The 16,441-nt window shown below is 47.7% G+C and overlaps 1 protein-coding gene across 7 annotated transcripts in view; it reads right to left on the reverse strand.

Moving 5' to 3' along the window:
* The window catches only part of IQSEC1 (IQ motif and Sec7 domain ArfGEF 1), a 377,635-nt gene that overhangs the window by 250,801 nt on the left and 110,393 nt on the right, over nt 1-16,441 (reverse strand). For all 7 annotated transcript variants that reach the window (XM_072784960.1, XM_072784961.1, XM_072784968.1 and 4 more), the window contains exon 2: nt 2,344-2,373. In XM_072784960.1, coding sequence (XP_072641061.1) covers nt 2,344-2,373 — 30 coding nt within the window. The remainder of the gene's footprint in view (nt 1-2,343; nt 2,374-16,441) is intronic.

Below are 16,441 nucleotides of genomic sequence, written 5' to 3' on the forward strand. Positions count from 1 at the left end.
ATGTTTCAATTTGCATACAGTCCCTCCTCCCATTCCCAAGCCATTCCTTATTCTCACCACGTAGGTCCTTGCACATGCTGTTCCTCCCCACTGAAATGTCTTTCCCGCCGTTCCCCAGAGCAGAGAATCATACTCCTACTTCAGGGCTCTGTTCCAATAACTGCCCTGCAAAATCAGGTTCCCTTTTTTTTTTTTTTTTAAAGATTTTATTTACTTACTCATGAGAGACACACAGAGAGAGACAGAGACATAGGCAGAGGGAGATGCAGGTTCCCTGTGGGGAGCCCGATGCAGAACTTGATCCCAGGACCCCAGGATCACACCCTGAGTCAAAGGCAGATGTTCAACCACTGAGCCACCCAGATGCCCCCCAAATCAGGTTCCTGACAGCCCACCACACAGCCCTGAGGGGGCGGGAGGGGTGGGCAGGGTACTTCAGCTCTCTTTAGGGCCAAACGCCCACTGCACACACGTCTCCCAGCACCCATTCAATCAGGAACTTGGCTGAACGTATAGTGAAAGCCCACTGGTCTCAGGATATCTCGTGAAGTGTCATTAACACCTTCTGGGTGAGTGTATCAAACAGAGGGGGGAGCTCAGATCCCAGAGCAGCGAGAGGCAATGAAGAGTGGTGCTGAGGGGCTTCTCCTTCCTATTCTCCATGAGTCCCCTTCCAATGTCAGTGCATACCCCAGTGATGGGATGCTCACTACCTCTCGGCAACCCAACCTCTCCTCAGACGGCTCTTTATTTTTAACAAATATTCTGGATAGGTAATACATTTGTGTGGTTCCAAGCTCAAGCAACAGCACAGCACACGCTTTGAGGAGGCTCACAGCCACCCTGTCCCTGCCCGCCCCGCTCCCTACCTGCCAAGGGACCATTCTGAGTACCGCTTGCATCTCCTGTCTTCGTTTACTTATGCAAATGTTATAAGCAAGAAACCATGTTCTTATATCTGACTTTTCTTACCCAAAATGTAAGAAAAGTCCTGCCCCTTGCTTTGCTCACAAAAGCAGTATACCTGGGGCCTCTTCCCCATCAGCCCACTGAGGGCACCCTCCCTTGGCTCGCACAGCTGCACATATTCAGAGTGGGCTATCGATCCAGAATGCCCAGCTGCACCTCCCCCAGCATCTCCTGGTCTTGGCCATCCTCTGTCTCTCAGTGCAGCCCTCACCCCGTTGGTAGCCCTTGTATGACACTATTCAGCATCCCCCCCACCCTGAGTGTGCCTCTGCTTCCTGCTGGGACCCTGCCCCAGTGAGGGTCTTTAGGCCCAGCCCTCCCACTGCCCTCTGCCTTCCTGGCTTAGGACCACCATCCATGCCTCCTGGGTTAAGCCAAAGCCAAGTGATGGGTACAGAATGGGGGCTCCCCATGCTGCTTCCGGGAGCCTCCTGGGGATGCAGCCACCATCATCCACCTGCATTTCTCTCTCCCTGGGCTGCCTATAGAACCCCACCCAAGCCTGAAACTCCCAGCTCCATCCAGGCCCAGGATGAGCATCTTGTCTCCCCAGCCTGGTCACAGTGCGTTTCAAACCATCCAGAAATCTGAAATCCCATCTGCTGCCAATGGGCCTGGCCATCCTTGTGGCTCTTAAAGGGCCTCCTGACTTCTTCCCGCTTCTTCCACACTCATCACCAGCCCATTGTCTCTTATCCCTCATGGTCTTCTTGATTCCCCAATTCAGGCTTTGAGAACTGCCTGGCCCCAGCCCCCTGGGCTGAGAGGCTAGCACCCTGGGGTTCTGGTTCCTACTAAGCCCTCTCCTTGATCCAGTCAGTCAGTATCCCCAGCTGTGACCCCACTCCATGCCGACCCCTGACCCTCCACTAGTAGGGGTGGGGAGAGGCAGGGTCTCAATTGCAAGCAGCATCTGCTCCATGCACTATGGAGACACACTGCCTTGGTTATGGCTGGTAGGAGCCCGCCCCTCCACCAAACATCCCAAAGACTTGCCCCATCTGGCTCAGTCTAGTCTCAGGGGCTATCTGAGCAGAGAAGCTTCTGGTCTTAGATATGTCACAGTCTAGGTAAATCGGACACCACCACAGCCCTGAAGGGGACAGAACAACCACCAAGCCGGGTGACCCCCATGAAGGTCACTCTAGAATCAGGAAAGCCTGCACAGTAAAGCAGCACTCTTGCTTGAGGACAACGAGCCAGCAGACAGAGCATGGCCAAGGTCATGGAGTGGCAGGCCAGGGCCAGGGGCAGCAAGGGAGAAGGGCTCTGACCTGGTGAGACCTCCTCAGAGAGAAATCGAAGCACATGGTTTCATTGAAGTCCCCGCTCCCAGGACACAGAGGCACAAGGGGAGGCTGATGACACACATACCTGACACTCCGGGAGCTTTCTCCTTCAGACCTGCAAAGAGAGAGAACACACTTTTAGCATGCAATGCAAGTACAGCCCACTCTGGGAGATCCGCAGGAGGATGCTAGATGTGGGGACCCGTGAGGTCCCCAGCTACCCTGGGATCCCTTCTCTAGCCTCAGCAGACTGCCCCCAAGCCCAGCCCCCAGGGGGTCACACTGCTGGGCTTTTGACCTGGAACTCTGCCCTGAAAGCCACCTCCTCCTGGAAGCTTTAGGCTCATTTCCCAACCCTGGAGGGCAGCCTGTGGTTCCAGAACTCTGGGCCCTGGGCCCCGGGGGGCAGCGGTGGGAGGAATAAGTGAGTACGGATGGTGTAGTGGCCTCACTGCATCCTCTACTTGGTATTTCCAGCATATATCCCCACTACCAGCTCTATTTTCAAGTACCCAGAAATCAATTACACCACTTTACAAAGGAGACAAGCCTGAATGTCAAGGAACTGGACAATTAGATCGTATCGTGCACACTTGAACTTTCACAGAGGCTGAAATACACCATACACGGCATCCATTGACAGCGGTGACTTCGCGCTCTGTAAACCAAAGGAAAGGGACTTGGGGATTAAAATGCTCCCGGCTAAGGGCTTAAAACCACGGCCAGGCTCCCAGGGTCTGAAGGAGCAAAGGGCTAAGAGCAAGCATTCGGGAATCTAATCCCTGGACGTCCCAAATTGGATTTTACTGCCAGTGAGCTATAGAAATAAAAACACACTTTAACCCAAAATCATCTTTTTATTTTTTTTTTCAAATTGCCTTTTTCAGTAATTTTACAGACTAGAGACATGGCCCCATCAGCACAGAAGCCCAGTGGCTTCTCCCACGGGGCCAGCCTTGCTGATCTTAGAAGAACACCCCGTGCCCTTTCCCTATGTCTGCTGTGTCTGTTACAGATTTTATGTAACCACGTTGTCTTTCAAGCTAACTGATGACCTGGTGCAGAGAAGTTTCTCCAGGATGCCATAAAGGATCTTAAACACCAGCAGTTGTCAGCTGTCTGGAAGGTTCCAGCTGTCTCCAGCTCTAACTGCTGTCTCTAGAGCTGTCTCCAGCTCTAACCACGGGCCCCTGCCCAGCTCAGCCAATGCAGAAGTAGAAATAAGGCCAATGATGAGGATGATGATGAGAGACACCCCTTACTCAGTCCTTACAAGGTGCCAAGCCCAGGGCTGAGACCTGACCCATGTTTCTGATTTCATAGCAACCTGGCAGGCCCAGCATGGTCCTCCCTGTGTGGGAGATGACTGAGGCCCCCCAGGGGCTGTGTAAGTACACAGGCAAACCAGACCCCATCTGTCCTGTTGGAGGTCAGGATGGAGGTTCCTTGGCCGGGTGACCGAAGCACCTGGGGGCTTGCAGGTGCTGTTCATGCACCTGCTTGCAGCTGTTTGCCTCCTGATCCAGGCCCTGGTTACCCAGGTGCAAAATTACCAAAATGTTTTTTTTCTCATATATACTTGGCCTTTGTCCACAGTTCCTGGCTCAGAGCACCCCAAACTCTTAGAATCTTCTTTCTTTCTCTTTTTCTCTTCCTTTCTTTCTTAAAAAGATTTATTTATTTGAGAGAGAGGGGAAAGAGACTCACCCAGATTGCGTGCTGAGCATGGAGCCTGCCGTGGGGCTCGAGCCCATGACCCTGAGATCATAACCTGAGCTGAAATCAAAAGTCAGATGCTCAACCAACTGAGCCTCCCAGGCACTCCCAAACCGTTGGAATTTCCTGAGCAATGGGAACATCTTTTGTTCTAATATTTGGTCTCTTGTCCTCAGTGCCTGAAATCATTCAAGAGCCATTTACAGTGAAATGAGTGTCTTGTTTCTACCATAACTAGGTTCAGGTGAATGAAGTGACTTTGAAAAGCAGGTAAGGATGGGGGCTGGTTGCCAGGGGAAACAACCTGGAATAAAGGGTTGGAACTTTCAGCTCCTCCCCTTGACCTTCAGGGAGGGAAGAAAAGGCTGGAGGCTGAATCAATCACCAATAGCCCATGATTTAATCAATCAGGTCTATGTAATGAAGCTTCCATAAAAACTCTATGAAGGAAGTTCATAGAGCTTCCAGTTCGTGAACACACAGAGATTCAGGGAGAGTGGCACTCCCAGAGGGTATGGAAGCTCTGTGCCCCTTGCCCCGTGCATCGCCCCTACTTGGCTGTTCCTGAGTTATATCCTTTCAGAATAAGCCAGTATTTTAATGAGTAAACTGGTTTCCTGAGTTCTGTGAGCCACTCCAACAAATTAATTGAACCCAAGGGGAAGTCACAGGAACCTCTGATTTATAGCCAGTTGGTCAGGAGCACAGGTAACAAGCTAAGCTTGCGACTGGTGTCTGAAGTGTGTTGGTGGGGGGAGGTGGGCAGCCTTGTAGGACTGAGCACTTGACCTGTGGGATCTGAGGCTATCTCCAGGTAGAGAGCATCAGAATTGAGTTCAATTGTAGGACACACAGCTGGTGTTGGAGAATGGCTCAGTGGTGTGGGAACTCACCCCCTCTGCACACATGTTGGAATTGGGTACCAAAAACTCTACTGGGGGCCCAGGTGTGAACACCCACCCTGCCACACACTTAGGACATGAACACTTTCAGTATATGTGCTGTTTTATTAAAAAGTTGGAAAAATATAATATGAAATGGAGAAGGTAGGGGAATAGATAAGATTAGCAGTGGGCTGATAATTGTTGACTTTGGGTATATGGGGTGTGGGGGGATCTTACACTGTTTTGCCTACTTTTATGCATGTTTGAAGTTTTCCATAAGTTGAAGAAATAAAACAGAAGAGTAAGTGAATTGGGTGACTGTGTTCCCAGACTCCTGCTAGGTGGCAGGTGGTGACTGGGGCCCGTGATAAACTGTGGCTTCTCTGAGGTGGGTTCGGAGAGGCCAGGTCAACTACCACCTCTCACATCCATGCTACAGAGATGGATTCAAATCAAGTCTGTTGTCATGATCTTGGCACCCTTCTCTGGGTGAGAGACACATCAAAGAATCTGATCCAAAGCCCTGGACCTCACTCTAGGAACACACACACACACACACACACACACTCACACAAACACACACACTCACACACACAGCTCTAGTCATGAAGCCCCGGTGTGCTGGTCACCAACGCACCAGCTCCAGACGGTGGCATTTGGGACAACTGGCTCGAACTCTCACAGCTTTGATGTGCCCTAGCCCTGTATCCTCACTATTTGGGGTTGTGCTGCCTTGAGGAAAGAGCGGACCAGCATGTGCTCCGAGGGCAAGAGAATATGTGGCCTAGGAAGTGATGCCAAACCCAAGTGGTGGCAGCATTTACACAGCACACGGCTGAGAGAAGACAGGTCTGTGTGTTCATCAGGGGTGGGGAGGTGAGGGGAGTAGGTGTGCAGAAATGGGCAGATGTTGGTCAGAGGGTACAGGTTTGCAGATTTTGTAGGATGAGCAAATCTGGAGATCTAATGTACAGCATGGTGACTACAGTTAATAACGCTGTGTGGTGTACTAGAAATTTGCCAAGAATAGATTTCAGGTGCTAGCACCATAAAAAACAAAGACAATTATGTGAGGGGAGAAACACGTTAATTAGCTTGCCTGTAGTAATTGTTTTACTATATATATGTACAATGAAACACATGGTTCACCTTAAATATATACCATTTTTATTAAAAAAACAAAAAGACAAGTTTTGTGATGTGAGTGGCCAGTGGCTGTACCTGGATTCTGTGACTTCCTGATGGCAGAAGTAGCACCCTGCCATCTTCAGCCCTAACCTTTGAAGGACTGGCAAATTTGGCTTTCTTGCTCTTAGAAACCAACTGCCATGCTTAGAGGAAGCCCATGCTGCCACACAGAGGAGGAGGAGGAGAAGGAGGAGGAGGAGAGGAAGGAGAAGAAGGGGGGAGGGGAAGAGGGGGAGGAGGAGAAGAAGGAGGAACAGGAGGAGAGGAAGGAGGAGGAGGGAGAGGAGGAGGAGGAAGCGGAGGGGAGGAGGAGGAGAAGAAGAAGGAGGAAGAGGAGGAGAGGAAGGAAGAGGAGGGAGAGGAGGAGGAGGAGGGGGCTCCCAGCCATCAGCCCCAGCAGAGCCCCCAGCTGTCAGCCACAGTAGCAAAGCCTCATCTGATATACACCCAGCCCAGAGGAGCTGCACCCCCAAGTCCTGCCCAAACCGTGAACTCCTGAGTAAAGAAATGAAGTTCGCTGTTGCAGATCATTAAGTTTGGGGAGGGTTTGTGGAAACTCAAATGCTGACTCACCTCTTGCACCAGGAATGTTCTAGTCCTTCAAATCTCCCTCACCCCTGATATGGATTGAATCTTTATGTCCCCCACATTCATATGTTATAGCCGCAGCCCTCCAACCCCCCACGCCCCCACCCCCCGCCGAGTGTGGCTGTGCTTGGAGAGGGGCCTGTGAGGAGAGGTGGGAAGTGGTGGGGCCCTGATCTGACCAGAAGAGGAAGAGATACCCAAGCTCACTCGCTCTCCACCCCATGATGGCACCATGAGAAGGCGGCCTGCTGCAAGCCAGGAAGAGAGGCCTCAGCAGAAACCAGCCCTGCCAGACGTCGGCCTGCCTGCTGGCCTCCAGAACTGTGAGAAAATCAACGTCCATCGTGCAAGCTTTCCAGTCCGAGGCACATGGTGCCATGGCAGCCGGAGCTTCACCCTCTCTGGCCTCAGGGCTTTTGCACACACTCTTCCTCCTGCCTGCACCCCCCTGACCATTGGTCATTTTCCGCCACTGTGTCCCTTACTCAGGGGCATCTCTGGCCACCTTCTGCAAACTCGGCTAGGCTTCCCTTCTGTTCAGGCCTCTCAGGCAGCTTGCCCCTCCCTCAGAGCAGGTGCCAGTCTGCAGCTTAGATTTCTTTGGATAATGGTTCAAATTAATACTACTCCCCACTTCCCCAGCTCATCACAGCCCACAGCCTGGCACACGTAAGTGCTCCATTATGGAAAAGATGGTGTTACCCAGGAAGGGAAGAGCACGCCCTGACCCACTGCCAGGTACAAACACAAGTGAAACACACGACAGAGCCCTTGGGTGCGGTGCTCCCAGAGCTGGACTGGGCCTGTGTGTCACAGCAGGAAAATGGATGAATGTGGCCCATCCACACACAAAAAAAGGGATACCAAGCAGCCAGGGGAACACACCAGCCCCAGCTGTCCCCAGCAGCAGGGTGAGTGGCCTAGGTGGCCAAAGAAGGCATATGTCACAATGCACCTGACTAAAGCAAAACAGGCAAAACTCAGCATCTCACCATGAAGCCAAGCAGGGACACAACTGTCACAAAAGTCAGGGCAACAGTCACACCCCACAGAGGAGTTGCTGTCAGACGAACATTAAATGGTTTCCAGGCTGCTGGACTTGGGTAGTGAATACAGGTGCCTATGCCCTACTAAACTTTTTTTTTTTTTTTTTAAGATTTTATTTATTCATGAGAGACACACAGAGAGAGGCAGAGACACAGGCAGAGGGAGAAGCAGGCTCCCTGCAGGGAACCTGATGTGGGACTGATCCCAGGATCTTGGGATCATGCCCTGGGCTGAAGGCAGACTCTCAACCACTGAGCCACCAAGTAGCCCCCTAATGAATCTTTAAACTGTACACACACGTACATATGTATGAGTATACACATTCTATATGTTCTCTGTGCATATAAGCCACCATTTTAAAATGGAAAACATGAACAACTGTTCAACAGAGTGATCTATTATTTTAAAAGCAAGGACAGAGTCCTTACTTTGTTCCTCAAACCTCCAAACCTGTTGTCCCAGGTGGGCTCCCCTGGTAGCCCAATCTCCCTTCAGCACTTGCTGGTAACAAATAAAATGAAAAGCACATATTTCCCAGCCAATATGTTCCAAATGCTTGAATGTAAACCCCTTGTTCTAGAAGGACTGTGGACTCCCTGCCCAGCAATTCTAAGTGGACATTAGTACATTGCAACACAGACCACTGCTCCCTTTGCTGGCAGGTGAGGGAAGACCAGAATAGCCAACAGAAATGTGTGATGCTTCCCTGACCAGGGAATGCAACAAGGTGCAGATGAGCCCTCTGCTAGCTGGAAGACTCTCCAGATTCCTCCTCAGGGAGCCTGAAGCACAAAGCAAGCCACAGAAGAGTGAGCACAGGCTATCCCTGGGAGCAGCAGGAGAGGCGCTTGTTTTGTTTTGGCCGCCTTCTGCAAACTCGGCTAGGCTTCCCTAGCCTAGTTTTTCATTTTATCAGAGCCATGATAGAGAAGAAAGCAAGCAGTGTGTGTGTGTGTGTGTGCAAGCATGTGCACATGTGCATGGGTATGAGTACATGTGCACATGCGTGTGTGTGCAGGTGCACATGTGTGCGTGTGCATCTGTGTGTGTGTCTCCCTCTTAATCTCCATCTCGACCTCTCACCTTGGGGGAAGCCAGCTGCCCTGTCCTGTGAGCAGCTGTGGAGAGACCCACTTGGTGAGGACCTGATGCGTCTGCCACCAGCCGCACGAGTGAGCTTACGGGTACATTTCCCAGCCCCTCGCCGGTGCAGCCCCAGCCAATGCCTGCCTGGCAATCTCAGAGCCCCTGAGTCAGAACCACCCAGCTGCACTGCTCCTGGGCTCCTGACCCACATATGCCAAGACAAGAAATGGTTGCCTCTGTAAGCTGCTAAGTGTTGGGGGTCATTTGTTACACATAATAAAGACCCTCCTCCCTCGCATCACCCGGCTGGGTAGCCTTCACTCAGTTCCATTTGAATCGAGCCTCTTTACTGTGTCTGTCTTCCTCAATAAGGGGAAGCTCCATGAGGACAAAGGACTTGCTAGGTTCACTGCAGAGTCTCCAGTGCTAAGATGATATAGAAGCTCCTGGGTAAATGGCTGAGTTGCAGGGACACAGGAGCCCATCGCTCTGGAATGTCCTTTGTCCGAGAAGACAGGACATACCAGGGAATAAGAACAGATCCTGAGCCAGACCTTCCCGGTCCTGGCCCCAGCACCGCCCCTTACAGTTGTCAAGTGACCTCAGAATGTCACTCAAACTCTGAGTCTCAGTTTCTTCATCTATGGATTGGGGATGATAACAGCCCCCAAGAATGCTGTAAGGAGACAAGGCGCATGCATGACACAGAGCGGTTGACTAATAAGCTGCTTTTCTCACCACGTGACTGAAGGTGAAATTTGAGAATGCACACTCCCTGCCACTAGGCTGCTGGGCAGTTGCTCGTGGGCAGAACTGACGTGCAGGCGGGAAAGATGATTATCTAGTAGATGATGCATCCATATGTCCCAGAGCCCAGCACAGGGCCTGGTACCCACCAGGCTGCGGGAGGTGGCGGGATGTTTGTTGTGCAAACCTGTGATGGAGCTGGCTGCAAACTCACACACTAACAGCAGCACACAGCAGTTATCTCTTAAACCAAGGATGGCAGGTTTCGAACCCCAGCTTCCTATTTGAACCTCATGGCACATCATCATGGTCTTAGGGCAGGAGTAATAAATGATATAGGGAGAAGGGGCAGAGAGGGGCTGGGGAGAACTCTGGGGAGGGTGATGCCTGTCTGTGCATGCATGGTCACGGCGTCAGTGTGGGTGAGGTAGCAGGTGGCTGGGAGCATACTGGAGCCCTCTGGTTCCCTGCCAAAGAGGGTGAGAACCAGGAACAGGATGACTTTCCAGATTGGCATGAACAGATGCAAGGTCACAGATGCAGCCTCACACCTGTTAAACCAACACCGGGAGCCAGCAGGAGGCTCTACATTTGCGCATGCTTAGGCCACAGTGTCTTAGTTTGCCTGGAGATAAGGATTCTGGTGCATGGAGTTTATTTGGGAGGTGAAGGCAAGAGGTAGGGAAGTGAGAAAAGGAAGAGAAGGCAGCTAGTCATGGCTGTTATCAAGCCACTCACCATGCAGGAGCCCACCACTGTGGGAGTCCACCATTGTGGACAACTGGAACCCGGTCCACCAGGAAGCCCTGGGGGCCAATGCAGAGCCCTCCCAGCCAAGAGGCAAGGCAGCTGGGGTACTGGCTGAAGTCTCCCAGGGCTGCTAAGTCTCCACACTTCAGCCTGCGGCACAAGTGGCCAAGGGATCTCTAGCAGCAAGGCAAGGCCCCAGGCAGTGAGGTGCTGGCAGTGAGAAGTCAGGCCAGTGTGTGCTGAGGAGGCTATGGCTAGGACCTCTAGTGACCAGTGCTCTCTGGACTAAGAGAAAGCCTTCTGCTGTCCTTATGACAACACAATTGCATGATTGAGCCTTCAGGTGGGTTTCAGAAGGTCAAGGGCATGACCATTTTTGTGGCTCTTGTTATGATTCTCAGTGGAACTTGAAGACTGATTCATTAAACATGCATACCAATCCCCTCCTTCCATTCCTTGCTGTACATTAGTTAGTCTCTGGAAAAGCTGAAATCGACATTTCCCACACACCCTTGCAGCTAGGGTTCTGCAGGTGGTCTCAGCTGCTCTGGACAGATGCCTGCCCGAGGGTGGAAGGTGGAAGTGAGCTACAGGAGTAGTGGATACGGGATGCCTGGTTGGCAGGGAATGGAAAGGTCTGGTTCTCCCACAGCAGCAGCAAGCTCTAGTGTCTGGGCCTGAGCATCACAGGCAGTGGTGTTTCCATGGCAACAGTCTCAGGCAGGGTTAGGTGATTACCCAGACCATGTTGTCCCTGGTCATGGTGCATTAGCACCATGGTGCTTATTCCCCTGGTAGTCCTGGAATCTCCATCTCAGGAATAAATCCCACTCTGCTCAAACTAGAAAGAGTGGATTCTGTTGTCTGCAACTAATCACTGTGACTGGTCCAAATTCAAATTCTGAAATCACCTCTATTGTTTTTTCTCACATGGAGGAAATATAGAAAAGCATAAGAAAAACAAAAAATCAGCTGTAATTCCACCACCTGGAGGTAATGGCTATAATATTTTTGCATGTTTATCTCAAGGCTTTGTTCTCTACCTTTTATATAGTCAAAGTCAGCCTGTAGTTTTGGGATGCTGTATTTTCATTTTCATTTGTCCTGAAATATCTTCTAATTTCCCTTTTAGTTTCTTCTTTGATCCAATGGTTATTCAAGAACATGTTGTTTAACTTACATGTATTTGTGAATTTTCCCTTTTTCCTCTGTCACTGATTTCTAGTTTCATTCCATTGGTGATCAGAAAAGATACCTGGGATGATTTTCATTTTGTTAAATTTGTTAAGACTTGTTTTGTGACTTATCATGTGATTTATCCTGGAGAATTTTCTGTATATGCTTGAGGAGAATGTATGTTCTTCTGCTGTTGGGTGTTCTATATATGTCTGTTAGGTACATATGGTTTATAGTGTTGTTCAAATCTGTGATTTCCTTATTGATCTTCTGTTTGGATTTTCTGTCCATTACTGAAAGTTGAATATTGAAGTCTCCCACGATTATTGTATGCCTATCTATTTCTCCCTTCAGATCTGTCAATGTTTGCTTTATATGTTTAGGAACTCTGATGTTGGGTGCATATATATTTATAATTGTTACATCTTTCTCTTGAACTAATTCTGTTATCATTATACAATGACCTTCTCTATCTCTTATAGCAGTTCTTCACTTTGTCTATTTTATCTCATAAAGTATAGACCCCCCTGCTCTCTTCTGATTACCATGGAGTATCTTTTCCCTAGCCCTTCACTTTCAGCCCCTGTGTGTCCTTAAAGCTAAAGTGAGTCTCTTGTACACAACATACAGTTGGAACCTATATTTTTTATCTAGTCAGTCTTTCTATGCCTTTTGACTGAAGAGTTTAATCCACTTAAACTTACACTTAATAATTGATAGGTAAGGACTTACTTTTGGCATTTTGTTAATCATTTTCTGTCTCTTTTGTAGTTCTTTTGCTCCTCTCTTACTCTTTTGCTATCTACCTTAGAGATTTGATGATTTGTTGGTATTAAATACTTTGGTTCCTTTCTCTTTTTTCTTTTGTGTATCTTCTTTAAGTATTTCTTTGTGGCTACCATGAGGCTTACATAAAACATCTTATAGTTATAACACTCCATTTAAGTTGATGACAACTGGAGTGCAGCTGGAGTGGGGTAAGCCAGGAGGAAGCTGGATGCTGAGGAAGCTGGAGGAGGGAGCAGCCCCAAACTCTTCTGGCCTCATAGGCTGGGGATGGAGTGTGTCTTTTGTTCTTAGAGCATAGTGTTATGACAGTATATAGAGAAGCGAAGTGATATCAGTAAGACAGCAGAATAGTAAGACACAAATTCTTTAATTTCAATCACATACAAAAGCTCTATACTTTTATCCCACTCAACATTTTATGTTATTGAAGTCACAATTTGTATATTTTATATTGTGCACCCATTAACAAACTTCTGTAGTTATAGTTATCCTTAATACTCTTTTCTTTTAACTTTTATACTTGGGTTAAAAGTGATTTATGTACAGTCATTACAGTATCGTATTGTTCTTTGTCTATTTATTCACCTGTACCAGTAAGATCTATACTTTCATATATTTTGTGTTGCTGCTTAGTGTCCTTTCATTTCAAGTTGACAAACTCCCCTTAATGCTTCTTATAAGACAGGTCTAGTGCTAACAAATTCCCTCAATTTTTGTTTGTTTGGGACCTCTCCTCCATTTTTAAAGGATAGTTTTGCCAGGTACAGTATTCTTGGTTGGTGGATTTTTTCTTTCAGCATTTTTAATATATTATTCCACTCTCTGCAAGCCATCAAGTTTCCTGCTAAAAATTTTGTTGAAAATCTTAATGGAGTTCTCTTATTTACAACAGGTTGCTTTTCTCTTGCTGTTTTCAAAATTTTCTCTTTGATTTTTGACAATTTTAATATGCTTCAGTATAGACCTTCTTAGATTCAACCTACTTTGTATCTTTTGGACTTCATGAATCTGGATATCCATTACTCTCAATAGATTTGGGCAGTTTTCAGCTGTTATTTCTTTAAATAAGCTTTCTGCCCCCTTCACTTTCTCTTCTCCTTCTAGAACTCCCATTATGTTAAATTGGTTTTTTTGGTGGTTTCCCATAAGTCCCATAGGCTTTGTTAACTCTTTTTTGTTTATCTTTCATTTGCTTCTCTAAGTAAACAATTTCAAATATCCTGTCTTCAAGTTCAATGATTCTTTATTCTGCTTGATCAAGTCTACTACTAAGGCTCTCTGCTGAATTTTTCAGTTCAGGCATTGTATGGGCTCCAGAATTTGTGTTTGGGCTCTTTTTTGTTTCTCTTTGTTGAACTTCTCATTTTGATATTGATTGTTTCTCTGCTTTTCTAGTTGTCTGTATTCTCTCATAGTGCAATGAGCTTCTTTAAGATCATGATTTCTAAGTTTTTGTAAGGCAACCTATGGATCTCCATTTCCTTTTTAAAAAAGATTTTATTTATTTCTTTGAGGGAGGGAGGGAGGGAGGGAGGGAGAGAGAGAGAAAGAGAGAGCGTGTGCACATCAGGAAGGAGGAGTGGCAGAAGGAAAAGCAGACTCCCTGCTGAGCAGGGAGCCTGATTTAATCTCAGGATCCTGAGATTATGACCTGAGTTGAAGGCAGATGCTTAACCAACTGAGCCACTCAGTTGCCCCTAGATTTCCTTTCTTTGGAGTCAGTTACAGTTACTGGAACCTTGTTTTCTTCCTTTGTTGATGTCATGTTTCCCTGATTCTTTGTGATCCTTATAGCCTGTGTTGGTGTCTGCAAATTTGAAGAAGTAGTCGTTCCTTCCAGGTTTTCTGGCCTGGCTCTGAGAGGAAAAGACCTTCACTAGTCAGCCTGTCTAGAGATTCTAGAGATCTCTCAACTCTTTTCTCTGGATATGTCCACTCCAATCCATCGCGGGGAAGTAATCTTAGGATTTTGTGTCTTTTCTCAATTGCACAGAGCCATGCCAGGTACAGAGAGTTACCTGTTCCTTTTCCCTAGGGCAGTGCCCTGATATGCAAGTTACACTTCCTTCGCTCCCTTCTGAAAGTTATGTCTTAGGATTTTATGCCTTTCCCTATCCTACACAGCCATGTTGAGTGCCAAGAGTCATCCACCCCCTTTCCATAGAGTAGTGCATCAATATGCCAGGACAAAGGGTACAAGTTCCACTTCCTCCCTCCTCAGGGAGCAGTCTTGGAGTTGTGCACCTTCTCTCAATCCTGTAAAGTTGGTTGCTGAGATCCTCCCTGGCTGCTGAGATCTGCATGCCACCTGTGGGAGTATGTGGAGCACTATCTGTGAGGGACTGTGGTTTGGGGATATATAATAACTAATTGCTATGAGCCTCTACCCTGTTCCTTGTTCTTAGCTGCTCTCAGATGATTCAACCATACCAATTTCCTCAATGTTTTGGTGTGTCAAGATAAGCAGGGCTTTTGGATATTGCCCTCAAAGGCCACGAAGCTGGACCCTCATTTATTATTTTTCCTGTGGGAGAAGTCATGGGCTGGGGGAATCTCTCTTGGCTCTGAGTTTTGTTGGTCTTAGGGAGGGGTGGTGCAAGCAAAGACATATTTTCCCTTTTCAATATGGTTGATCTTGGATTTTGTGGTCCACTAGGGTCCCAGTGTCTTCAACTGAACTCCAGAGCTCTCACAAAGCCATTTTTGTCTGTAGATGATCACCAAATCAGTGTTTCTATTGTGGAGATAAGGGCCAGGTCCTACTATTCTGCTGTCTTACTGATATCACTTCGCTTCTCTATATACTGTCATAACACTATGCTCTAAGAACAAAAGACACACTCCATCCCCTGCCTATGAGGCCAGAAGAGTTTGGGGCTGCTCCCTCCTCCAGCTTCCTCAGCATCCAGCTTCCTCCTGGCTTACCCCACTCCAGCTGCACATCTTCCATTATATCCTTCAGACAGCCAAGCTCCCCAGCTCCAGCACCCTGGGTGATTCCTATTCCTTCTTCCTGGAAGATCTTTTCCAACATGTTTATTTTGCTGGCTCCCTCTCATCTTTTAGATTTCACTTTAAATCTCAGCTCCTGGGGCAAGCTTTCCCTATTGGCCCTATTTAAATAGCCCTCCAAACCCACCCAGGACTCTCTACCACATTATCCCATTCTTTCTTCAGTGTACTCATCACAGTCTGAAATTCTTTCATTTGTCCATTTACTTATCATCTGTTTTCCCCAGTAAAATGTTGGTTCCAAGAGGCCAGGCACTGTCTGTCTGGTTTATCACTATATTCCTTGAAAATTTCTTTTAAAGCAATATTTCAAATGGTAACATAATGGTCAATATTTAATGTGTCATACTTGACTTTGCCCTTTCCTATTTGTGAATATGTAGTAGTTTCTGAGTATAAATAATACCACAGTATTATTTATAGTACATAGTATTTTTCATATGCACTATATTATAGTGCATAGTATTTTTTTTTTGTCTCTGCCTCTTGTGATTTTGTTAACAACAGTATCAGAAGTAGAAATACTGGCTCCCTCAAACAGCATGAAAATTTTTAGGGTTCCTTCATACACATGACCACACTGTCTTCCAGGAAGTCTGAAATAAAGACCTCACATAGGTCCTACCACCCCTGCATGTGAGGGCTAAGAGATACAAATGAGTCTAATATAGACCAGCAGTGCATGTGAATCAACTGGGGATAGGGTTAAAATTCAGATTCCCATGTAAGAGGTCTGGAGTGGGGCTCAAGATGTTACATTTCTAATAGACACTCAGGAGAATTTCTTGAGAGGCTCTCATCCTTATGCCTTCCTGCCTGCTTTTTCCTACCAGTGTCTGGGTTCCTGACATAGTGCCTGGGCACCTATGCCTCTGTCCATCCCCCAGTCCCCCAGGCCAGCAGCCCCAGCAGGGAAGCCTTTGCTTGGTTTTACTCTCTTGCCTCCATTTGGTTCTCAGTTCCAGGTTCCATGACACCTGGTGTTCTGTGTGGTTCTTAGGGGTTTTGATTTGGGTTTTCCACCAGTTGTGGGGTGAACTTATCCCTTCAGATCCCTGGATGGGGCAGTAGATATCTGTGACTATTTTTCCTACCCCTATTTCCTCATCTTATGCCAATAATATCTCTTTTTTCCTTTGAAGACCTTGCCCCTCAGCCTTTTCTAGTCTATATGATTTGGGGAGATGTTGACTCTCTATA

The sequence above is a fragment of the Canis lupus genome, chromosome 19 (assembly GCF_048164855.1).
Source record: "Canis lupus baileyi chromosome 19, mCanLup2.hap1, whole genome shotgun sequence".
In the NCBI taxonomy this organism is placed as follows: Eukaryota; Metazoa; Chordata; class Mammalia; order Carnivora; family Canidae; genus Canis; species Canis lupus.